This window comes from Melospiza georgiana, chromosome 4, assembly GCF_028018845.1.
Source record: "Melospiza georgiana isolate bMelGeo1 chromosome 4, bMelGeo1.pri, whole genome shotgun sequence".
Lineage (NCBI taxonomy): Eukaryota > Metazoa > Chordata > Aves > Passeriformes > Passerellidae > Melospiza > Melospiza georgiana.
In genome coordinates this window covers 37,069,485-37,095,348 of record NC_080433.1, presented here as the reverse complement: position 1 = coordinate 37,095,348, position 25,864 = coordinate 37,069,485, and the positions used below count along the sequence as shown (strand labels likewise).

The following is a 25,864-nucleotide window of genomic DNA, read 5'->3' as shown; positions in this document are numbered from 1 at the left end:
TTTTCCTCTGGTTTATGGGTCTCAATACTAATATTATCCCAGAGACTGAGAAACTAGTAATGGTATTTAAATACAAGAAGTAACTTTTACCATTTCAAAAACAAGACCCTTTAAAATCAGCAGTGTAATGAGCACCCCTGTGAGAGCTGCTAGTAATACATGCAACTTGTTGAGCTAATATTTTATTTAATATTCATATAATGTTTACCAAGGGGAAAAAATTAATCTTTTAAGAAAGTTGCAGCATTTAATATTTCCCATAACATAATGCATGTGGTTTACTGACGTATCTACAAGAGGCTCCGGGAGGAAAAAAGCAGCCCCCATCCCTCCAAGCATGAGCTGCAGGGAAGGGAGAAGACAGCTACCTGTCATCCCATCTCTGCAAAGTGTGACCAGCCTCAAGAAATCAGGAGGGCAAATCTTGTAAGAAGCAAGCCCTAGGGGATCAACAAAAAAGAGAGTCACCTTTAATTCTAGTCCTAGACCTTACCATTCCTCTGGGCTTTTCTGGTCTCCTCAAACTGTTCTTTGCAGGTCAGCAGGGATGGAGGCCAGCACCATGGCAGTTTTCAGTCCCAAATGTTTGCTGGAACGCTACAGGAGGTGATGTTCCCCTCTGCACACTTGGCTTTCTACCAAATCAGTATCAAACACACTCACAGAAGTGACACTTTGAGTGGTTCAAGGTAAAGAACTCAGCAGTCAGCTCAGATAGCTCCACGTCCACCAAAAGATCTGGTGGAATCTTCTTCACTGATCCAAAGGAGCAATAGCAAGCTCCTTAACAGCAAGCTCTGTAGCAGCCAACAAAGAAATCTAGCTAGAAAAACTGAATGGGAGATAACCTAGCCTCAGCTTGATCACTTTATCTCCCTGTTGGAAAAATTCCACCAAGACCACTTTGTGTACATACCAGTTAAACCTCAACTGAGGCTATAAAAAAAAACCCTGGGAAGGATGGAGTATCTATTGCACGTAAGGTCTCTCTAGAATTATGAATACCTGCTTGTTCCTAGTGGAAACCCAGGATACTCGTCTATCCACCAAGATCATGACAGTGCTTTCAGAGCTGTTTTGGACGTCATCTGCTCAACAGAGATCTGTTTTGGCCAGGCAATGGGATGGGACTCCCACAAAGGCCATGGAACTCCCATCGTTGGAGATACTCAAGACCCAACATTGGTCTGCCCAAGCTACCTGCTCTAACAAAACCTGCTTTGAGCAGGAGGGGGACACAGAGGCATCAGCTCCTCTGATTCTAATTCATCTCTCCCCCAAAACTAGCAAGCTGAAATTGAACAAGATATTAATGTGAAAAATAACTAAGGTAAAGGTCAAAAGACATTATATTTGGACAGGTTCAGATATAGAAAAAAATCTTAAACTGAAAATTTGGAGGAAAGATGAGAACAGAGGAAGCTTTCATTAACTCCTCCTCTGCTGTAATCAGACTAGCCATAGGAAGATTTTTATTTAAGAAAAAAACTTAAAATTTTTAAACTAAATAAAACTTTTAAACAGCAAGTGAAATATTCTGTAGTGTCTTGTGATTAAACTACTCGAGAGCATCCAAAGGAGGGCAATGAAATGGCGAAGGCTTTGATGGGAAGCCAGATGAGAAGCAGCTGAGGTCACTTGGTCTGCTCAGCCTGGAGAAGAGGAGGCTGAGGGGAGACCTCACTGCAGCCTTCTTGAGAAGGGAACAGGAGGGGCAGTTCCAGGAGGAACTGGTCTCTCCTCTGTGGTGATCTGTGACAGGATTCGAGAGAATGGCCTGAAGTTGTGTCAGGGGAGGTTTAGGTTGGATATTAGAAACGGGTTCACACCCAGAGGGTGGCCGGGCACTGGGACAGCTCCCCAGGGAAGTGGTCACAGCACCAGCCTGGCAGAGCTCAAGAAGGGTTTGGACACATGGTGTGACTCTTGGGGATGGTCCTGTGTAGGGTCAGGAGCTGGACTCAATGGTCCTTGTGGGTCCCTTCCAACTCAGCATAGTCTCTGATTCTGTGTTTAGTGAATTCTTTTCTCTCTTAGAGCTCAGTTCAGCTCTCTTGAAGTTGCAGCCCATGCATTAATTTTAGTGCAACTTGTATCACAACCTAAATTAGTTGCCTCATCAACCTGTCTCTAATCTCAGCATTTTGGGTATCACAATTGTAACCAAAAGGAGTCCTTCTCAGCCATTCTGCTTTTAGTGAGGTCCCCATGTTTTTTGCAGGAGGTTAAGTGACTGCATCAATTCCTGCAGTAAATAATTAAATTCAAAGTGCATTTACTTGCTCCCTGTTGCCCAAGTTCATCCATCTGACTTGTTTTCCTAATATGTGGTACCTAAATATCTATCCCAGACACTCTCTATATTCTGTGCAAAGAGAAATGAGTTGTCATTTAAAAGCTTCAGATTCTTTGGAGTGAATTTGGGCTGATGTACCTCCATCTCCCAGTAGTAAAGCTACAGGCAGATCAATGCTTTTGCGTCAGAGACAGAACTCTGCTCTCTAACTCCCACTGTTCCAGAAAGCAGACTACCACAATTTCCACTGCCATAGTAATTCTCTAAATAAAGGACTGTATATTCAGCTGTGATTATTGAAAGGAAGTCTGACAGAAATTTTCCATCAAAAGTATAGATAGACAACAGTGTCTATAAAAATGCTGTGAAAATAGAAATTAAATAGATGATCGTTACTGCCACATAAGAGACAGACTCTGTGTGGGAACTTGCATTCATCAGAAGATTTTCTGCCTTTCTGAGAGCAACAAATAATGCTGACTGATCAGAGATTGCCTGGCCCTGTTGAACTTCAGCTCACAGGAAACAGGAGAGGAAATAGGCTCTCTCTTTGCAAACACCCAGTAGGTCACAGAGAGTTAGGAAAAAATTAATGTGGATTTATCAGAGGCAGATTGTGCCACTCTTCCTTCTGTGACAGGACAAAAGGACTTTCTGTATGACAGAAGTCAGAGATGCTCTACACCTTAAATGAATACACAACTTTTTTATGCTCTTTCACAATATAAAACCAGAATGTCCTTCTCAGAGGTTTGCTGCCAAACAGAAAGGCTGTATTGTGTGATACTCACTTAGGGCTTGACTGACACCAAGACAGGGAACATGCACAGGACAGACAGTGTCTGGAAGAGACTACAAGTACATGGGAGGGCAGATTTAGAAGTCTAAATTTACTGAAATGGGCTTGAAATAAGATGATAATACCATATGAACATACTGTATGTGCAATGTATCAGTTGCACAAAGGCAACATGGAAATGGGTAGATGTGGAGATTAGACAGCATCAGAAATACATATGTGCCATGCTGCTGGAAAAACAAGTGACAGACAAACAGTGACTCCAAAACAAACTTCACCTTGGAATCTATAGACAGTTGTTTCACCTGTAGATATTGATGCTTCTGAAAGAATACTGCACCAAGCCTGGGCACTACACTTCTCTGAAACCACTACAGCAGGGTGAACAAAAAAGAACCCTGACAATTAAATGTAATGAGAGAAATAACAGGTTGTTGTGTTTAGATTAGGATTTTCATGCTTCAGTTCTCTGCCACTGCTCAGGATCCCTCACCATGCTACAACTTCCACATGATTTCCATTCACATTACTCATTCTGCATCACAGATGGGTCAGATGATATTTTCCATATCGCAGCATGGGAAATTTTGTTTTATAGAATCCCAGTTCCTTTAACAATCACACAGCACTGCTCTTGTGGGGAAATGAAAGTTATAAATGGGACAGCCAGCATCAGAACTAGAACTGAGGTGCAGCTTTTTAGGCTGAGGTGCCCCCTAAAAAAGGGGGCACCGCTAATTTCCTTCCTGCCTGCACCCTTTATTTCAATATATAGGCAGAATAAAGGGGAGGCAGTGACCTTCAAGGCATTCTCTCTGTTCCACATGACTTGATTGATAAAGAAAGGACAGAGAGGCACAGCAGTGGTCCAGCAACATTACAACTTCTACTACAAAGTGACAGGGAGAAAAAAAATTCAGTTAAGAAGGAAAAGGAGAGGCAAGAGTGGCATACTTAGAGAGACAGAGCAGAAAAACACCAGTGGCAGAAGACAGTCCCTGCTAATTGAAGAAGTCCTGGCACCTGAGAGTCCTGGAGTCTAAATGTGCTCATGGGCAACTCTAGCACCCAAAAGAGCTCCAACAGAAGTAAAAGCATTTCTTTTCCTTTTGTGCTAATATGAACCAAACATACAAAATCCCCAAAAAAATTAAAAGCAACAGATGTCTTGAAGCAGCATGGAAATTCACGAGGGCCTATGCTTGTTGGACTCAAGCAAAAAACTTAGAAGATCCATCAAATACCCATAATACTTTCCTACTGTGTGATACTCCACATATCAATGTTTCAACTCACTAAGTGTTTAGAAACACTGTATCTTCAGAGGAAATGAGCTGGATTGTTGGCTCAGGAATCTCAGTTCCTCAGGCTGAGGAAATGCTATAGAAATGTCTGAAGAAGATAAGTTTGTCTCTGACCAGACAGCATAGATGCTGTGATGACCAGATATGATGTTATGTCAATGCCAGTAGGACGTTAAGGCACTCGGCACTGTCTCAGGAAGTTTTTTAATTTACTGGAAGCAGAGTATGCCCTGCCCACACTGCTCCCTGGGGCTGGCAGCAGTCTCCCTCCTCCTGCTCTGCCATCCCCTGCCTTACATAAGCAAAGGTAACCCAGAGGTCACGGCAATTTCTGTCTGAATACATGTCATACAAGATATCTCCTGGCTCAGGAGCCCTTTTCTGTTTGCTTCAGATATTGCTGCCTGGTGAGAGAAGCAGAATCATTTTAGCCTTGAGAATGGACTGTGCTTACAAAGGAATCCCCATCTCCAAGTCCATAGTTGTCAACGGGCTTGGGCTGGAGGACAAGCACAAGCCATCTCTCCTTCAGTTTGCCATGGAGGCCAAAGAAAAGGTTTTCAATCTTCATCACAAAACAGCATATTTAATATGCAATTGCCAGCAGTAAACTTCTGATCAACTGGACAAAATGACTTAATTTCTGATTTTATAGCTACAGACTGAATATTTTTGCTCCATAGGGCACAGGAGAAAGGGGGTGACCACAAGGCTTCTCACTCCTTTTCTCCCTAGTTCTCCACCCCATTAATCAAATTATGGCCAGTCATGTGGCATGTATGGTATGGTAGCTACATAACCAAAGAATCTCCCTCCATTTTGCATCTTTTCTCAGTCTGTGGGAGCTATTCTGCAACTCTCCCTCTCAAAACAGCAAGATGTCAATCACAGACCAGTCTGTGTCTGCATAAGAGGATAGGGGTTTGGGAGGGAGAGTTTGAAAGACTACAAAGCAGGAAAATCAAAGCGCAAAATCTACAGGTGTTGAAAGAAACTCAGTAATAACCTGCTGGCAGTGCGCAGATTCGCTGGAATGACATTATGTGCTGTCAGTTTCCATCAGTCCTCTCAACTGATTGCACCATTTGATACATGCAAGCAAGATTCTCAGGCGATGGCAGATGAATACAACTCATTTTTTCCATCATTTGAAAGTCATTAGGATGAGAGTGCTGCATGCACCAGAAGCATCAAATTACGCACCCATCACAGGATCAATCCCCATTATCCCCTGGGTTTTTGCAAATGAACACTGCAAATTAAATACTTCAGTGAAAGCACTTGTAATTTGTTTTCTTGGTTAGCAATGATTTAATTATGCCCATTTTTAAAACACAAGATAAACAAAAGTTCTTTTTCACACACCTAACAAATCAGTATTTTACCCCTCTCTGTCACAATTGCAAAGTTATGATGTGACTGTAAAAACTAAAATCCAGTTTTAAAATAATATCTTATTTGGTTGCTATTAAACCTACTAATATTAGCATTACTAAGGATTACTTGAAGCAGTAGGAAAGTACAATTCACAAACAACCAGAAACAGCAGGAATGGGGGAAAATACAGCAATACCAACTTGCAAATATTTTTATCCATCTGTACCATATGCAAATCAAGACATGCCTTAACTTAGGCTCCCAGCCTGTGACAGCACTACACAGATTGCTAGATCAAGGCACTCAGAGGCACAGAATGGGCTGAACATATGATATTTAGACCTCATAAAATATTTTATGATATTTTGATTTTCTGACCAAAGACACAAGTTTCACCAAGCATGGAACAAGCAGGCTCTGTATGTCTGTCACCTGTCTGTCATAATCTTTAACATGCAATGTAATATCCTGCTTTAGGTTTGCTGGATTTCTTCACAGAGTAAAACAATCAACACAGGGAGTATAAATCTGGGGAATACATCCCCTCATAGAGTATGTCTCAGAGAGATAGCAAAGCCATTCAAGGTGTTGCTATGTACATGATAATATACAGAACAACAAGCAGAGGAAGCAGAAAAACACTCCACAGCATATGTAAATTGAAACTGAAGTCTGTATACAGAAAATGAGAACAAAATGTAATATTTATTGAGTTCTATTCACTTGGAACATAAAGCTGGAATTATAATAACAGGTGTTCTCAGATATATGCTTGAATTTCAGGAAATTACTTCTCTGCAATTTTTGTCTACTACAAAGTATATGCTAGCAATTTAGCCCAAAATTAGCATTTCTATGTCTCCAGGCCAGTTTATCTTCTGCTACCATTCTATGTATTGTATGTACAACATCTTTCACACAATATTAAAAAATAATTTAAAAAACCCAAAAAACACACCAACCAAAAAAGCACCCACCACTCAACAAACTTTTAATACAACTTGGCAAAAGTAAATCTTTCTAAACTGCAACATCCCCAGATATTACTACAGATAAGCACCACATATTATCCCACAAGTAGAAAAGGGCAAAAGGTAGGCTTAGTACTGGACTTCTCTATTTCCAAAAGGACCTATTGCTACAAAGGATTAAATTGTTTTCTCTCTGTGAAACAGTAGACAAACACTACTGAAAATGGAACTATATGTTCTTAGCCCCTTCATACCCCATTCTATGCAAGCCACTGCAGAGCAGTGTGCTGTACACAATCTCCAAAGTAGCTGGTAAGCTGATAGACTCAAAATATTATTTCTGAAGTTCCTTTTGAATCACTATCATACTGCAGAGCAGTAGTTGTAATTCCAGTTCCACAAGTTGCTTTAGTCCCTAGTCCCAGCAGATCATTAAAACAAGGGAGGCACTTTATACACTTCATCTTTTAATAAGTTAGAAGCTATGATTCTATACAAAAAGTCACCCTTGTGGCCCCTTCACAAGCCACATACACTGTCCTAATTACTTCAAGTAACTAAATTCAGTTGTGTAATTCGGAGCTAATCCTTTTTTCCCCCGAGTAGGCAGTCAGGATTTTAATGGAAAATGTGCAGATGTGAATATCCAACTGTGTGCATTCTCTTATGTGTATGTTCATGCTTCATAAACTTTCTACCACAATTTAATTTTCACTGGATCATAAATATCTGAAGAAAATTGAACTCAGAGGATTTTCACAGAGTAAACACTTTAAACCTCAGAGCTGGAGTCTACTCCCTGCTGTTATGCAAGCAGTTTCAAGCAGTGAAATGCATTCTGGGGCTACCAAACACAGGACTTGTCACTTAGTGATTGATTTCTCCATCTTCCCAAACAGGTCACAGATATTTGTTTCAGTCAAGGATGGCATATTCTTATCATCTACCAATGACAAATCCAATTCTTTTTCCTACTGGGCCAGATACAAATCAAAATTCAAGACAAATGCTCCATAGTGAATCAATACTCACCAACCAACCACCTCTCTTGAGAACAATTAAGCAGCATTTTTGCCATCTGATCTTCCCAGAGGAATGAGGGACAGCTTTAATTCTGCATTGCATCCTTTAGAGCAAACTACTGAAATATTCAGGTAAACATGAAGCCAACCTTTTGCTCCCACCTCACCTTTTTCCCAGCCAGGGCTGTCTCCCTCAGATAACTCTAGCAAAGGAAATTTTCACTTTTATGGCCAAATCCCAAACTTCTGTGACAGAATTTACAACTAGCAGATGCAGCTGTTAATAATCCCTTTATAACCTTGCAAAAAATTGAAGCCTGAATCCAATTCTGCAATCATTACTTCTGAAGCCACAGAACCCCTTCCTAAGGAGAAAGATCTTTAGAAATATCAGAAAAAGCTGTGTGACTGAGTCATCAATTTAAGCTTGTTTCATTCCAAAGGTACTTTTGAGAAGTTTGTGTCTGTCCATGTGCTGTCCTAGAGGAAAAATAAATACAGCAATCTCAACAAAAATAACAGAAGAAATAAGTTTTTGTATTGACTGCAAAAGAATAGCCAAATTAATTCCTAGGACAGAATTAGGCTGGAAACTAACACAAGAATGTAGTTCCAGTGGAAAGAAGATGTTTTGACCCTGAGAAGAAGTAAAGGCAAAAATACCACAGAGAGGAACCTTGCTTTGACCAAGAGTCACTGCTACTTTCCCACACAGCTGTAAATCAGGATCCCATAGATGCAATAAACAGCAAAAAGCTCATATAGCAACAAACAACAACAAAAAAACTCCAAGCCAAATTTATTCCAAAAGAATATGAAAATGGTATCTCTAAGAGATAAAAGGCATATTTGCACTCCAATTTACAATTCTTAAAATCATGCCTTTTTATCTTGTTTTCAAATTACTATTTTTCCCCAGTTTTCTCAAGTGCTACATTTCTGGACTACATGTAGCCAAGCAAAGTCAATCCGAGTACAAAAAGCAGCCTACCACTTTAGTCTCTGAAAAACACAGGTGAAGACATCTCTTCAGGAAGGGTACAGACATTTCTGTACTTTTCACCTCTCTAGTGTTTACACACCTGGGTGTCAGCCTCAGGTAGCTTTCCAGACTTTCGTCTGTCATAGTATGTACAAGACACTGTAATAAAGAGCCAGTTCTAAGCTTCTCACTTGCAGTCAGCATTGCCAAGTGCAACTGCATGTGAAGGGCAGCAGAGCAGATGCTTCAGGCACCCCACTGAAAAGAAATGAATTTTCAGGAGCCAGGGAAGATGACCCCGAGGTGCAAGGAAGCTGAGAAAGAAGCATGAAGAAGCCCTTTTGGGGGCTGTGATCAGAGTCCTTTTTGTTCTGAGGTCTATGGGATACCTCACCCCAGTAATCTGTGCCCACTATGAAGCCAAAGCAGTTCTTGAAGATTGTTGTGCTACATTGGTGGCTGTGTCTCGAGGCAGCTGGGGTGGCAGAGCAACCCATATGCCATGCATGTGAGACAACATGTGCTATTAAGAAAGCAACATGATGATCTCCTCCTCTCCTTTCCTGTGGAGTACCGGGCACTGCTCGTGGTCTGCACACACACAGGTACAAACATGCCCATTCCTACCCTGAGATCTTTCCACACAGAGGCAGAAGTCCCCATGCTTGGTGCATCCTTGCTGGTACGTGCAGAACCACACGTGGGACTTCAGCTGAGGATATGGAAAAATCTCCTCTATGAGCAGAGGTAAGCAAGTGGGAAAAGTAAGCAATGGATGAGAGGAACAAATGTGACTTGACACTAAGATGCTCTGAGATCTCAGACACTGAAATCTGTGTGAGGGCCTCTCAGTGGCATTTAAATCAGTTCTTCCCAGCAGTCAGGGAACATGCAGCATTAGGATTCCTGGGGGTCTAATTTAGTGCAGACAGAACAACAGCTTTAGCACCCAATTAAACAAACTTTTCTCCACCATCCACGTTTATCTATTGCCTCTAACAAGTGCCCCAGCTGCCTGTGGTTAAAAGCTACCCCGTTGTGTGTCCCAGTTTAACTGTGGTACTTGTTGGCAGTGATGGCCTAGAGGATGAGAGTATAAAGGGGCTAAAATGTGGAAACCTCCTTTTAGGAGGCTGTGAGAATCAATAGCAGGTAAGAATGGCAGCTTGGATGTAGGTTTTGGCTCAGGACACTCTCCTAACAACACTGATGAGGGCTATAGAAGCAGTGACCCCTTCCATATGTACCTATCTGTACCTGCATACACACACCTGTGCAGCCTGATGCTTAAATCTGTGGTCCAGCATCTGATACTGATTGCCACAAGAGACTTACAGCATGTCCTTGTACTGCCATTATTGTACCACAGACAGATAATCAATGGCACCTCTTCTCATGACTCCTGAGTGCCTACGGGTGCTTTTTCAGCAGCAGATGCAGAGTATACATATCCCCACGATGTCCTAGAGAACAGACAGCCAATGGCCAGCTAGATCCAGCTGCATCAGCAATGTCCTGAGGCACGCTGCCACCTGGTTGTAGTTTAGAGAGATGACAGCGAGCACCCTTCACTCCTTGAGCTTCCTTCACAGCAACGTTACCTGGCACCCAGAAAAGTGTTGTGTTTGTTGTTGCAGAGAGGATGAAGGGTGATGAAGGTGCTATTTATCAGTAGAATCTGGGAGTTCTTCAAGACATGACAATTCAATGTGGATGCACTGAAAAAAAAATACTTTCCCCTTTTCAGCCCCTATGGTACAAATTTACTTAAAAACACTACATTTGATGGGTTCTGCTTTGTCTAGATCAATACCTGCTTGTCTAAAAACAGAAACAATGTTCCACAACAAGCAGGGTAACACATCTAGACTGCCTAAGGACTTTATCTAAGTCTGGACTGTGTTGCTCTGGGTAAATTCAGTATGAAACACTGTCACTCACTACACATAGACATGAAAAAACCCAACCTATAGAAGGCAATGGAATGAGGAATTCAGTCCTTAAGGTGAATGTAGTCTGTTGACACATCTGTCTGTTCAGAATATCCTCTGCACATGTCTTGGAACTTATACATATATACATGTTTAATGTCTATTAAACTTGTATTTTCAGCTTAAAACAGCCAGTTTTAAGAGCTGTATTCTTACCCACATAACCCTGGATCAAAGTGGCTTAAAAATATACAGCTTTATCTCCAGTGATACAGAAATATTCCTGTAATTGACACTGCCCTGTACCATGATCAGTCTCTCACAGTGGTCCTCTCCAAGTTACAGTTTGGACCTTTCTTAATACTTAGTACTTGTAGAGTTTATACCAAGACTCTGGGAGCAATTACCAAAATGAACAATACAGTTCAAAAGTAAGGCGTTCAAAAAGGTTTTAGAAAAAAGAAAGGCTACAGGTGAATTAATTTTTTTACCTTCAGTCATTTAAAATGCTTAGAGAAATTACTTAAGAAGATAATACATTCTATTTAGACCTTTCCTGATATCTTTTATTTTCTGGCTTTCAGCAAGAAGAAAACATTACCTTATGTTATACAGTCTATTGCTGAGAGACTTGATGGTGTTATTCATGTCATCCTTTTTTCCTTCACCTTAATAGAATTGAAGACTGAAATTGTGTGACTCTCAACACTCAGGAGATATGTAAATTACAAGGGAAAAACAGCTAAGGGCTTGCCTGCATGTGTTGCACACCAGATAAGGCAACACTCTTTCCTTCCCCTCTGCTATTACAGCATTTCCACTGCAGCATGCTTGGCCACACAATACCACAAAAGCTATTTATGGACTCTCCTATCAGTGTACACACAGTGGTTAACAGCACAAGACTGCAATAACCAGGAACATTTTGGTATGACATTTCTCTAAAGGAAACCTTATTCCCTTGATTTCTGCAGGAAAGGGAGGAGCTGCTCCAAAGCATCAGGCCTGTGGTTAAAGCACTGATGGAAGACCAGAGCTCTACCTTTGAAGATGAAATATCATTTTGGATGCTCATTTAAAATTAGTTTTAATGGATTCACTTGCATTACAAAGGCAGTAGCTTCTGAAAAGTGCTCACCTCAAGGAAGTGAAACCGCTGACACAATGTGAAGAGCTGAAAACAAAGTGATGCAGCTGACACACTCATCTCAGGGACATGGTGCATCTTGATTTTCTTAGATGGTTTCTGCCTAATGCTGTCATGCAAAGGCTCTTCAGAAACCCAGGCATGATTTTCAAAACATCCAGCTCTGGCCACTGATACTGAAAGACACTGAGAGACTTCACCTGTCCCAAAACTCTCTAAAATTTCTTCCTGTATCAACTTTTACTGTCTGAGATAAGAAGAGGAATAATCACTGTTGTAGCACTAGATGGCCTTAGTAAGTGAAAAATTGATTGATATTTTCCCCCCTCCCCCATGAGAATTTACAAAGTGAAAACAAGTATTCCTAGCAAAACAAAAAATTCAAAGTCTTCTTAACAAAATCATATATTATTGTTTAAAACGTTAATGTTAATTAAAATAAAATAAGGTGACTAGAAAAGCAATTATACCATGGATTTTCAGATCAAAAAATCTGACCAATGTTTCATTCTTATGGATGTGATAGGGCCACCAAGTCTGCTTTATCTCTTGGAAGAAAATCTGTCCACTTTATATCTCTAAAGATTTTATTAACTTCACTTTATGTTTTATTCCATGAAGGACAAAAACTAAGGTAAACTGGCAGCAGATAATCAGTACCAACCCTCAGCAACAACTTGAACTGATGTGCACTCCTGGTGTCATGAGGAAGGATGCCAGTCCACTGCAACATCCCCCTTCCCTTCTCTTTCCCCCAGTCTTATGTTTGCATTTGCCCATTGTTATGGATTGATAATGTTGCACAAACATAAAACTAGTTCTTGTGCCTGTAAATGGAAATAATATTTCATCTGGTATAAAAACCATGCTAAGGTACATACTTTATTTTCTTCCCATATTTTTGTGGTGAATACTGTACTGTATCTTCAGGGGTTTGAGCTCTTACTTCTAGATCATTTGATATAACACACCAAATAAATAGTCCCCAGATAAATACATGAATGGAAGCCATCACCTTTGCTATTAAAAAAAGGTCTATTTAAGTCATATAGTACAGAGAAATAAAATGCTTCAGCTCCTCTCAGACACCATTTGGGAAAGAATTATTGTGTTAGAGGCACACAGAAATCGTAGTTTTATTTGCCACAGTTGTAGCAATTAGGTTTATTGCTATACAAGGTGCTAGCAAAGAGTAGCAGAGCCTGTCTGGTTTTCAAATTATTTTGTGCCTTTGATGGCAGTTTTTAAACAGCTGCTTTCAGACCTTCCTCTTTCTTGTTCACCAAACCACTCTGAGAAATATCGCAACAGGAACAAGCAAGTGCTTTTAAAACCATGGTAAGAACATCACTGTGAACCACATCTTTAAACAAACTGCTGTCCTCTTTAGAAGGAAATTCTGACTGTGAGTTATTCTAATGTGAAAGACAACAAATGGTATTTTGATTTGTATTTGATGGGTCTTTCCCAACACTAATGAGGGCAGCCTCCCAGCCCTCCTCCAAAGACAAGGGTTGTTTTTTCTCCTCCTGTGGGGGAAGAGAGACAGTGAAACCAGATGAGTGCCTTGTGGGTCACAGAGATAGGTTGGGGTACACGTGAGCTCAGCTCATGGTGCTCTCAGCTACCAGATCCATGTCATGACCCAAGCCTGGCAATCACTTCTTCCCACACAGACTGGTCACTGCTGGTGCCCAAAGTGAAATTCTTCAGCCAAAGGAAAAGTGGAGGGGAAGGGACAAATCTTTGACACCTTTTTGCCTTTTTCTAGCTCTTTACCTTCTGAAGATCTTAAACACTTGATTACCAATGGTAAACAAGGAGACATATCAACCCCTTCACTTCAAACCAGCTGGTAGGTAACTAGCAGCACCCAAACAGGCACTGCACCATCACAACAGGATGACTTCTTATCACTTGCCAGTGTTATAACACAACAGGAACTTGATTCAGCAGGATCCTCCTCTTCTTTCCAGATCATGAAAAAACATTTTGAACTATAGAAAATTAAAATCGCTGCCAACCTGTAACTCCAACAATCAAAAGCCCCAGATGTTGAGCTGGCCCTGCCGTCCTGTAGCACAGGAAAAAATATCTGGCAATATACACATTGCCAAGTTGTTTATTACTGAATCAGATTGCATCCATACATATCCTAAGCAATCTGTTACTAGGTGCTGATTTATTTAATAACTTAATGGACTTTGAATAGTTTCCAGAAAAGAATGCTGGACCTCAAGGTTGTGTTGTTATTTTGTTCAAATGAAGCAACAATAGCTGAAAAAACTCTCATGAGTCCTCAGCAGAGGTAGGAAAAAAAATAATTCTGCATTGTGGCAGACCTTGAAATCAGATCAAAGAGCAACAGTGAAGCATCCTCTTTTAAACTGCAAGAGTAGATGAAAAGAATCATTTACCCTTATGCTCTTAAAGCGAGATTAGATCTACAGCTTGGAGAGACAGGTTCAGAAACAATCACAATCAACAAATATTTCACAAGATGTAAACTGTTCAGTATACAACAGATCTTTGAACTGGATGATCTTTGGAGATTTATTCTGTCGTACCTTCAGTCCTGTAATCATCAACAAAGTGAAACTGAAATACCCAGTTTTAGCATTAGCTAAATGTAAACAGATCTTCTATTTCTGCAGACTGCTTTGCATTAAAATATGCCAAAATATCTTGCAGAATCCATTAAGTGGCATTCTTTTTTGCAGGAGAGGAAGGGCAAATGATTCTCAGAAAACTGCAATGGCCCCCCTGGAAGTCCTGGAAGAGCCCTCAGGATGCTCTGTGGATTGGGGGCTGTGGTGATTGCAGACCAGCAGCCCCTCTTTGGGGTATAATGACGAGACCTGAAGAGTGTTTCTTCTGATGAAGCAGACTTGTGGCTGTGGGACTGCATGCCAGACGAAGTTTGTTATACCTCCCAAAGGCATACTTTGGAGTCTTCTTGGGTCCACAGTGGCATCCTCTTGCTGCCTCAGGCAGCTGATGTTCCCCCAAGCACCTCCCTCTCAGTCATGGGGGTGGTGGATTGTGAGAGTGAGAAGCCCACTGGAGATTAATTTGCCACATGCACTTTGGCACAGGGATGCCCCACGCTGAAGGACCAAGCTGGGCAGTTGGGCAGCGCTGGAGGCAGGTAGCAGGCATGGTGGGTGCCCAGGGCTGCTGGTGTCAGCACAGACACCCACACAGTTCAGCTTTCTCCCTAACTCACTGAGCAATGCAGGCTCAGCAGGTGGCAGAGCCTGGGTATGGTCTTCACTAACTGAGATCTGAGTATCAGACAAGATCCAGGGCCCAGACTTTCAGTAAACACTGGAAGAAACAGAATTTGGCTCAAAACTCAATCCCTCTTGCTGCTGGTTGAGGAGATGTTTCTGAACTCCTTAGTCACACAGCCTTGATATGAGGTCTCAACATGGATCTGAAGAGACCACAGCTACAATTGTCATAAATACATAATACAATCCCACTGGTAAATCTAGAGAATGGCACTGCATTTCCCCATAAAAAATTTCTGGTTTATTCTGTGCTACTGGATAAGATTTTGAAAAAGAATAAACCAAATATTTGCTAATCTTTTCCGTTTCAAGGGCAAAGCTGTACAGTTACACTCATGTTCTACCTCTTCTGAAAAGGGGATGGTTACAGTGAATCTGATTAGTTTCTGGTCTCTTTATAAGCACAACACACAGGTTTCTCTGTGCATTCTTATTGTTGTGTCAAATAAATGTGATTTTGTTATTTTCATAAAGTTCAAAAAATCATGAATTTACAAATTCATAGCAATTTCAAATAAAATCTATATTCACATCTCTGAATATTGTCATCTGTCCTTAAAAACAGGTCTAGCAAGTGCCTGTAAGCAACATGGTGAGCCCAGGTGAGCTACACACTTGGCAAGATCTTGAGGAAGTGAATTTTTCTGAAAGTCAAAATGCAGCACCTGCCTGAACTGACCTCAACTGATACAGGTTGAAACTCCATGAGTTTCCCAGTATTCCAGCTTCCCTTCAAAGCTCCCCAAGTCTTAGAAAACACTCCTGGCCAGCTGAAGGCACTGGTGTCTTCTGGCAGCCTACATGCAGACCTGCACTCTATTTCCCCCTTTAAGCATGTTAAACCTGACAGGGACCTACCTGTCTGCCAGCTGCAGTGTTCCCAGAAAAGCTGATGCAGAGAGCCTGTCTCCTGAAGGTCCACAAGGAGCCTGCCTGTAAGAACACCATGAGCCCTTGTCCCTGTAAGGGCCTACTCTGAAACCACACTAGAGATGGCAGAACAAACTACTCTGTTTCACTTCTGTGAGTCTTTGAGTAGCCAAGGTCTTACTGTAATTATATATCCACACAGAGTGTGTGCTGTATCCATCTATACAAAGTAGGAGATTATATTAAAATATTACATCACAGACTAATTTTGGTATAAAACAGCATCCCTTAATCTGAGGGGGGGCAATAACTCTCAGAACAGGTAAAGCAGAAGGACTCATGTGTTGTACCTTGCGTGGAGATCTTGCTGATTTATCCATTTCATCTAATCATCTAGAAGCAGTGAAGTTAGGATTTGAGAGCAGCTCTAGAGCCCACTGAAGTCATCAGGTACCTCATGGCTTTCTGGAAGCTTTGGATTCAGAGTGCAACAGCTGTTCAGAACCTAAACCTGAGAAAACAGAATGTACAAGAATAAACAGGGCTGATCACAACTGCAGATACAGAGCCTGTGGCAGCTTGGTCTACTTGTACTCAGAGAATCTAGGGTAGAGGACATGACAGGCTTGGTTTCTGCAAGGAGATGGGGCTCATGTGTCCCTTGCAGGGAGCCCAGCTCCAAGTAAGATTTCCCTCATTAACAATTATTTTTCTTTTCCTCTTGCAGCACACGGAAGGATGCAACAGAGCAGAAGGCTAAAAGCTCAGCTACCCAAAGCTCTCCATCCTAATGCACTCCTCTAGAGCACAGCAGGGCTTTGAAGAGTGACAAAACCAGGCGATGAGTATTCCAGTGGCAGAATTTCCTGCACAGCCCCGAACAACAAACTGCAAGACAATGCATTATATTATGTTTTAGACCCCATGCCACTTCCAGCTCACCCAGATTCACACATTGATCCTGCAGCAGGATCCATACAGCATGAAGGCTGACATAATACTAATTACCCATGCCCATTAGAGGAACCTCTTTTCCTGCACAGCTTGTAGCATCTACAATAATTTTCCAGGGGATGCACCAAGAGGTGTGACAAAAATTCCCTCATGTGAGAGGCATGGATAACACATCATTTTCTGTGCTGCATGTTTAATCCCTTTGTGCAAATTCTTGTACATTTGTGCACCTCTGAGGTAAAAAGTATGATAAAATCAGCACTATTCTTTTTATGATACAGATAGAATTTTCCAAAATCCAATCCTCTGTTAAAAATGTAAAGACAATACAAAGGTTGCAAATGCACTAAAAAGTAAGCAGTATAAAATTTAGCCGAGTTTTATACTGCTGCTGCTATTAGAAATAGATCAGAGTCTCGGTGTAGCCATGATATTTTCTGAAAAATCCTTTCCTAAGGATTTTTCCTCCTGAGAAGCTGAGAGGCCTCAGGAACAACATGTAAACAATGGTTATCTGCTGCTGTGGAATGCAACAGGTGGATCTGTGATTGGTCTCATGTGGTTGTTTCTAATTAATGGCCAATCACAGTCAGCTGGCTCAGACTCTCTGTCCAAGACACAACCCTTTGTTATTCATTCCTTCTTTTTCTATTCTTAGCTAGCCTTCTGATGAAATCCTTTCCTCTATTCTTTTAGTATAGTTTTAATAGAATATATATCATAAAGTAATAAATCAAGCCTTCTGAAACATGGAGTCAGATCTCGGTCTGTTCCCTCATCCTCGGACCCCTGTGAACATTGTCACATCTGGGTGTCACAAACTACATTGCTTTGGCAGATGTAGAAAAGCCCTAGCAAGACATTGCATGGTTTTCAGTCTCCTCACCTCACACAAAGCTGAGAGATTTTCTAATATAGAGAAATAAACCAACACCCACATACACATAGAGTGAGATCTTGTACACAAGTGTAAGCAAGCCTTCGAGGCTGGCACTCAGATATGCTGAAGGCAAGTAAAGGTCAGCCCATCTTCATACCTGACCATGAATAGCAAGGAGAGGGCTGGAAAACTACTGTGTTATTCTTTTATACCTGAGACCATACTTAGATGCCAGGAATAGTTAAAACAAACAACTGGGATAAAAGGCTTCTCTTTCTGATGGAAGAAAAAATAGGAAGAAAGAGAAAAGATAGGAGAAAACCACCAGAACACCCCGTGGAATGTTGTGCCTTGCCAGTAACATTAGTCTTCCTACAACTATAAGCCTTCCCAAATATAGGAAGTTGTAGAGCCACAGGAAATCTCTCCTCAGTAGCAAACCAAAACCCACTTTCTCTACTTGTATTATCCTGAACACTCTACATGTTTTCTTTCATGTAGGAAAACCTGGAATTAAAGAATCTGGCAGAATCTTTGAAAATCTTGTTTCTTGGTCTCTCAATTTCAGTAACATAATGCTAAAGGTAGGAAATACTTTATAAAATAACCTTCTGTCTCCATAAAACATGTTTATAAAAAACAAAAGCCACACCAGTAACTGCTGTCTCAAAACTACATAAAACAAATTTACACTCTTAAAATTATAAGTCAAATGAGACTTCAAAACAAAGCTATAATAATTACGCCATTATTATCACACTTCTAATGAGAATATACTCATTTTTGGAAGTCAACTTTTTTTCCTAAAAGTTAAACCCCTTTTTTTTCAAAGAATTGGAGAAGTAAAACCATTGAATTCATCTAATAATGCAGTGTGAGAGTGCATAAATGCAAATGTGCTGCTGAGCATAATCAGCACTATACACCTGAGAGTCACAGAGTCCTGTTTAGCTGAGTAAGGTTTCCTGGTTGTTCAGGGAGCTCTGGCATCCAGCCCATGCAATCAGCATACCAGCTTGTCATGGACGGCTGTACACAGTCATGGACATGTTTAGATATTTCAGAAGCTTTTTATGACTTACCATATGTGTCTGAAGTCACCTCAATCTGTACTGAAATTACCAGAAACTGCTATAAGTGCTGTAGTTACTTTTTTTCCCAAATATATATAATTTTGGTATCTAGTAGTTTGTGTCACATCAATAAACCCATCGTGCATTGGAGTGTGAATATACTGTTGAAAGTGATGATGCTGTTGAAAGATTATACCAAGGGCACGGGGAAACATGATTAAGTTCCATGTCACTGAGTTCTCTCACTTTTGTATAACACATACAGTCACTGTTAGATGAAAAAAAAAAGCTTTATTACAATGAAAGGGAAATATCAACTAAAGAGAAATAACGTCAAGCAGAAGTGTAAATCACAGGCAGGTCTGACAAAGCAATACCATGTATTAAAGTTGCCATGGATGCCCTGAGGCAGAGCAGCACAGTTTTCTCAAGTGTTATGAAAATAGACAATTGAAGGTACATTTGTTCCAAACTGTGCTCACCTTCAGCTGGCGTTCAGCATGCTGCTGGCACTGAAGCTGTGGCCAGCAAAGCTGTGCCCGGCTGTTCCCAAGGGGAACCTGGCCCAAGTCTGGGAGTTCAGCCATTCAGAAGGAAACACTGCAGTACTCCTTGACTCATGGAGGGAGGGTAGTGATGGAAAGGGTTTCACATGATCTTCCAAGGCAGCTCATGTAGCATCAGCTGCATTTTGGACTCTCCTCTTCTACCACCGTATTTTCAGTTTTCAGGTTTGTAGTCTTACATTGGCTGTAATTTCCATACTTTGGACTAGATTTAGTTAGCCTAGCTCCCTATGAAAATCAGATTTCCAGGATCAGTCTGTTTATATGTATGTAACAAACTTCTAATGCTGATTTCAGGCCAATCAAACAGATACTGGAGATATCAAATATGATGGGCTCAAATATGATGTGTATTTTGTAAAAACAGAGTGAGGGATACCAAGGTTTCGATTTTGTTGGCCAATTAACTTCAATGAGACAGGCTGCACATAACTGTGGAAATATTTGACAGAACAAAGGCTGTAAAAAAAAGTATGGGAACTGTATAGGATACATGGCAAATCCAGAAAATAGTAGTTTAATTTAGTTTTTAAAAGCCTATGAATGAAAAGGCTCAAGACCATAGGAAACTGAGTTTCCACAGCATTCTCTGTAGCCACAGGCCTTGATATACACACCTTTGTGAACAAGATAAATTTATAGCAACAGCTATATTTAAGCTAGTATTAATGATGTGATTTTCACTACTAAGCTTTATTGTCTTCTACAATAAATGGGATTGCTGCTAGAATCTGAGGGAATTTAACAGCCATGCTGGGCTGGCCATCTCTGCACAATGCTCAATAAAGATGCTGCATTGTGTCTGTTTGCCAAAAAGAAAGAAGAACAGTCTGCATATGTATAAACTAGTTCAACAGAGAGAGTCAAAGCTTAATCAATGGCTCCTGGTTGATTTTAACCCCATTGCAATCAGTGCTGGGCTAACACTGGGGATGGTGGTGGTGATGGTTGTGTGAACTGCACTGAGCAGCAGAGCAGTAACAGCTGAACATCAGTCCCAGCTGCTTCCAACACACCCATCTCTGGGTCACTTCTCATTTCAGCTCAAATAGTAATTTCCACAAGAAACAGACTTCTCTGCTTTCAGCAGGGCAGCAAAGAAACCTATATTTCTTAATACCACTTCTGGGAATTCTGCATTGCAGTTGTTGGAAGAAACTGCTAGTTTTATACCTAAAATTTAATTAAAGTATCTCCAGAATTTTTTCTCCTGTAATTTAGTGGTATTTCTCTCACAGGCTAACCAGAATTATTTGCAAACTGTTATGGCTACTGCAGACAAAAGAGGTCACCAAGCTGCAGCAGTAGCTGTAATTAACACAGGAGCATACATCAATACGTAATTGACTTCAGAAGGAATTCAGAGCAGCCACAGAACGAAGTATCTCTGCCAAGCTTTTGGCATCCAAACAGCAGCTACTCCTGCCACAAGTTGGAAGAGGAGCAGGAAGAGACCGAGAGGACCCGTTTTTCCTGCAAGGATTTTTCTGAGATCATCTTCCTGGGATGCACAGTCACATCAGATCCATGAATCCTACCCTGCTTAGGGATCCTCAGTTTATGTGAGCAGTGATGGCAGAACTTCAAAGCTCTTGACCAGCCAGCAATTATTTACCATGGCTTGAATGGCAGGACAGCAGGACTAGGTATGATGAATATGGGCTGCAGCTACCAAGATGTTAGATTGTGCCATTGGGTCAGAATGCAACATTTCAGCAAAAAGAGGAGCCTTAGGCAGTCATACAAGGAATCTAGGAGGAATGGGCTTGAAGGAAGATTTTTTTTGCCTGTGAGAGCAATGTGCTGAGTAGTTGTACAGAAGGAACAGCTCTTCTTTGAGAAGCAAGCCAATAATCCCATTTTTTTCTCTGTAATTAGTCCTGATAGTGAAAGGTATAGTCCATCACCCCCCCCATCAGAAACACAGACAGTGACCATTTAAGAAAGTTAGAAAGCCCAGCCAGATGCATGCAGTGTTTTGCAAGGGTGGGACACCAAACATCCCTGTTCTGAAATGAACCATAAGGTGGCACTGCTTTAAAACATTACCTGAGAAAATTTTCCCTGACATTTTCTATGCTCTACAAAACTCCACAGAGTTCTCACTTTTAATTTAAGTGAATCAAGTCATTCTACAGAAACTGCAATGATACAGTGAAGCATAAATCATTGGCATTTGTACTTTCACATGCATTACTTTCTCAGAAATTGCTACGTTTTGTTCTGAAAACCAAAATGTCTCAGATACTTTGTTCAAGCACTGCAACACCCATTTCAAAATTTATGTTTTTGTGTGTCACCTGTCTTCTCTTTATACAACCTTTGACATGTAAGACCATAAAGATTCTGCTCTTTCTCTGAGCATGGCAAGAGCCAACAAAGCCACTTCTGACAAGTTATTTTCTAGCTCACATCTAATGTACAGGACAAGCTGTCAGATAAATGCAGTCTTTGCAAGTGGAGTTGCAGGAAGTTCCTAGTGGATATGGTAAAATGAACTACAGAGACACGCTGTGTCTATTGATTTGCTGCTATATTAGGCCTGGCCACCATTTGAAATGAATGGTGAAAGGGACATAAAGCCACCTACAGAAAGGAGACTATGTCAGTCTGAGAGAGTAGTAGGAGTGTGATGTGTGATTCTTAACAAACTTCCTGAATGCAAAAATAAGGACCCTCCTGAATCTCCAAATCCCATGGGCACAGAGAACCAGCTGCTGTTTTTGTGCCAGGGTACAGTACCAGTTTTACATAGCACAAGAAAAAGAAATGGGTCAGAAAGTAAATGCTCACCAACTGCAGAACCTTCTGTTGGGTTGTCCTGTAAGAGCCTAACTGATCTGAAAATAACAAGGCTATGAGTTCATGTCCCCCTTGATCTTCTGTATCCAGCCAGTCTCCAGCCCTGCAAAGAACTCCTCAGCTTTCAGGCAGTCCTTTGCTGTGAACAATGCAAGGTCTTTAAACCACTGTTATTTTTGCAGTCTCTACCACAAAGTATGGCTCACCCACCTCCAGCTACCACATGCTATGCAGCAGAACACATTAGGAAGAGATAACAGAACTACCTGAGCTCAGCTTTAGATATTTTCTTTCTTGCAGGTACTTTTGATCTAGCTTTGCATCCCAGTAGTGACCTTGCACGGCACCCTTTCAACCAACGAACCAAAGTGTTCAAAAAGCCAGTGAGGTGATGGACAGGCCACAGACCCCGTTCCAAGTTAGCAGGATGATAAACCAGCATCTGCCTACAGCTGACTTCAGGATGTGCAATGGCCAGGAACAGACCCAGGCTGTGTGCTGACAGACAAACATCTACTCATTGATGCATCTCTTTGGAGTCATACATTCCCTCTGCCCATGGAGCAGAAGACACACTCAATACACAGTCTGGCACAATGCACAGCAGTTAAACAGCTGGAGAGACACCACAACTGTCCATACATATCTACACGAGGATGTTCTCACTTATTATTACCTTACTTGCATTTCAAATGGGAGAATAGACATGTGAAGAATGTAAACACAGATCCCATCAGAGTGCAGTGACTCAGATGATTTTGAGCTGATCCCTACCATTCTGGCAAGGTAATGGGAAGTTTATTTCAACTGCAGTTGGCTGAAAAACCTTTTGATTTAAAAACCAAAAGACAACAATAGCGGGAGACAGGAGGATGGATGAACTTGTGAATATCAGAATTCAGACTTAATAAAATTCTACCAGTAAAGTTCATATGATGAGTTTTAGTCTATTTTTTTTTCCTATTTTGATCATCCAAGATAGTCTTTATTTCAAATATCACCATAGGAGCAGTAATTAATTCAAATTAAGTGGGATTTTCTCTAAATGAGCAAGAAAAACATTTCAAAACATTCTGAGCTTTGAACCTTAATAAAAAAAGAGATTTATCTTTAAAACTTTAAAATACAACTTTTAGAGAAAGCAAGATTTATTTTTTTTAAGTCTGCAAGTACACTATGGAATGGCACAGTGGCTCTCTTTAAGAAGTAGGCTACCAAATTCTCCTCTTCTGTCCCCAGTCATAGCTAACTGAATACTAGCTATGGCAGGGAGAAGCTCCTGGACCTGCTTGATCTTTTTGAGTTGGATACTAACAACAGTTACCAAACTGGAGCCCAAACATTAAACACTACTAAATCCTTTGAATCCAATACAGAAGCACTTTGATTATACAAGCTTTGTGTCATCCCAGATGAGGTCATGACTCTTAATGCTCCTATTGAATATTGAATATTGAATATTCCTGCCATATTCAGAAAGCTTGATTATCAAAATTATCCTTCATTCTTTGTGTCTCATGGATAAGTGAAATTTATACATTTCCTACAAAACAGGTTTTATACCTCATTAAACAGATCTGTGTGTATTTCCACAATGTAATTCCCAAATAGAATCTGTGCAGTTTACATGCTCATGGCTGGATAGCATGATTATGGTAACTATACAGTAAACTGGGCTTTAGGTCAGAAACTTCTAGAAACCCACAAATCCAGTGGTAGGGATTCAGCTTTGGAAGCAGATTCATTTTCTGTGCTCCAAACAGGCATGCAAAATGGCACTGTTTATTCAAGCTGTTTAGCTGAACAACATTTTACTCATGTCTAACTTACACTGGGCACTAATCATCACCTGTTTTTAGCAAGAGGAAAAGTCCAGAAGGCAAATCATACACAGCTCAACTGGTTTAAACTACTGCTACAAAAATGTGACATGCAGATGCTAATTCTTAGTCTGTTGTAGCAATGCAGGATACTTAAACAGAGTAAGTTCAGCATGTGAATTCACATACCTCATTTTCTAGACACTGGTGAGGACTACACAGAAGCTCCCAATATGAATTCAATCCCATGTGTTTACCCCAAACACAGAAGTACACAACAGTACTTGTGAGGCAACACACTCACTGTAAGACACACAGCCTAAGTCTGAGAGGTTACCAAACATTTTACAAATTGACCAGCCCATGTTCTTGGGAAGCACCCACAGAGAGCATAGGAAGGTTCTCAACTGCCAAAGCATCCCAGGAATCTTGCTCCTGAGCAGCAGCATGTACCACTGGCTTACAGAAAATTCTCAAATATAGCATTAGTGAAAACTGGGCATCACCTGCCCCTTTGTTTTCAGGAAGACAGTGGATATATTAATCCAGTCCTTCATTTTGAGTAATTTTTGTCCCTCTTTCACCTCATTATCTGAAGAGCACCCTAGCAGCATAAGATAGCTAAGAGAGACCTGTACCCAAAGTCCTATTCACAAGGCAATGCCATGCAGAGGTGATGGCTCTGAGGGGCCTTTCAGGAGAGAAGTGGCCAAGTGGGGTGCAGTGAAAGAGAGGGGAAGAAAACATCTCTGATAGCTGCCTCACCCCCTGACTGCAGAGAACATGGAGCAGCAGTGAAAGCCACAGAAGGGGACCAGAGAGTAAGCCAAGAAGGAATTGGAAAGAGCTACACAAACTTCACATAGCAGGAGATGGGGACTAGAGCTAAAGAAGCCAGTCACAGAGCCTGGAGGGAATTCTGAAAGGATGCATCACTGGTGGATGCACCCCAAGAGGACAGTATGTCCATTCAGTATGACTGAAGGTGGGAGGCAGTGTTTGTGGGAGAATCTCCTTTGGAAGGAGAGCAGAAAGGGAAATGCCTGCAGAAATAGTTATTGTGAAGCTACCTAAGGTACAGAAAAAATGCCCTTTGTAGCTTCTGAAACAATGTTACTGTGAGCAAATTAACCTGATCAGCCTTTGAACAAACTGAGGTGTCAGACTGTACAGTTCAGAGAAATTGAGCAGAAATGTGCATCAGAATCAGCAGGGATCCAGCAAGTGAGTTTTATGCCATTTAAAATGCCTCAGAAGGGTTGTTTAATGGATATTTCAATATCCAGATACTTAATTTGATCAGAAATGTAATTATCTGTGTCCTAGTTCTTCAGTATTCCTAAGTATTTGTCTTACAAGATATTACTCCACATGAATCTCTAGATTTATGCTATATAAATATCTACATAAAAGTCTTGAATTATGTTCACTGAAAGCTGATCAGAAAACATTAGTGCTGCCAGTAAAAGAAATACCTTATGGTGTTTGCATCAGTAATCCTGACTAGGTTTTCATTTTTACCTTAGCTTTTTACTCATGAAAGAAGATCCTCCCCTCTAAAAAGAAAGTTATTTTATACAGCTAGAATTAGCTTACAGACTTCATTGAAAAACTTCATTCATCATCCTGATTTCTACCCTTTAGTGGTCAATGTATTTCCACACGTGCACTGCTCTACACCATTAATCCACCTGTGGGAAGGCAGTTTCCCCAGGGGTGCCTGGTTGAAGCAGAGTTTAGCTCTTGGCAGGATTAAGCCCTGTGAAGCAGGAGTAGT

At 40.9% G+C, this 25,864-nt stretch overlaps 1 protein-coding gene across 2 annotated transcripts in view; it reads right to left on the bottom strand.

The window, feature by feature from the left end:
• Positions 1-25,864, bottom strand: part of TMCC3 (transmembrane and coiled-coil domain family 3) — a 133,089-nt gene that overhangs the window by 95,611 nt on the left and 11,614 nt on the right. Inside the window, exon 2 of one of the 2 annotated variants that reach the window (XM_058023141.1) lies at positions 16,343-16,503. In XM_058023141.1, coding sequence (XP_057879124.1) covers positions 16,343-16,372 — 30 coding nt within the window. In that variant the 5' untranslated portion in view covers positions 16,373-16,503. Of the gene's footprint in view, positions 1-15,980; positions 16,055-16,342; positions 16,504-25,864 lie in introns of those variants that run through there. The other variant, XM_058023142.1, reaches the window with a different exon arrangement.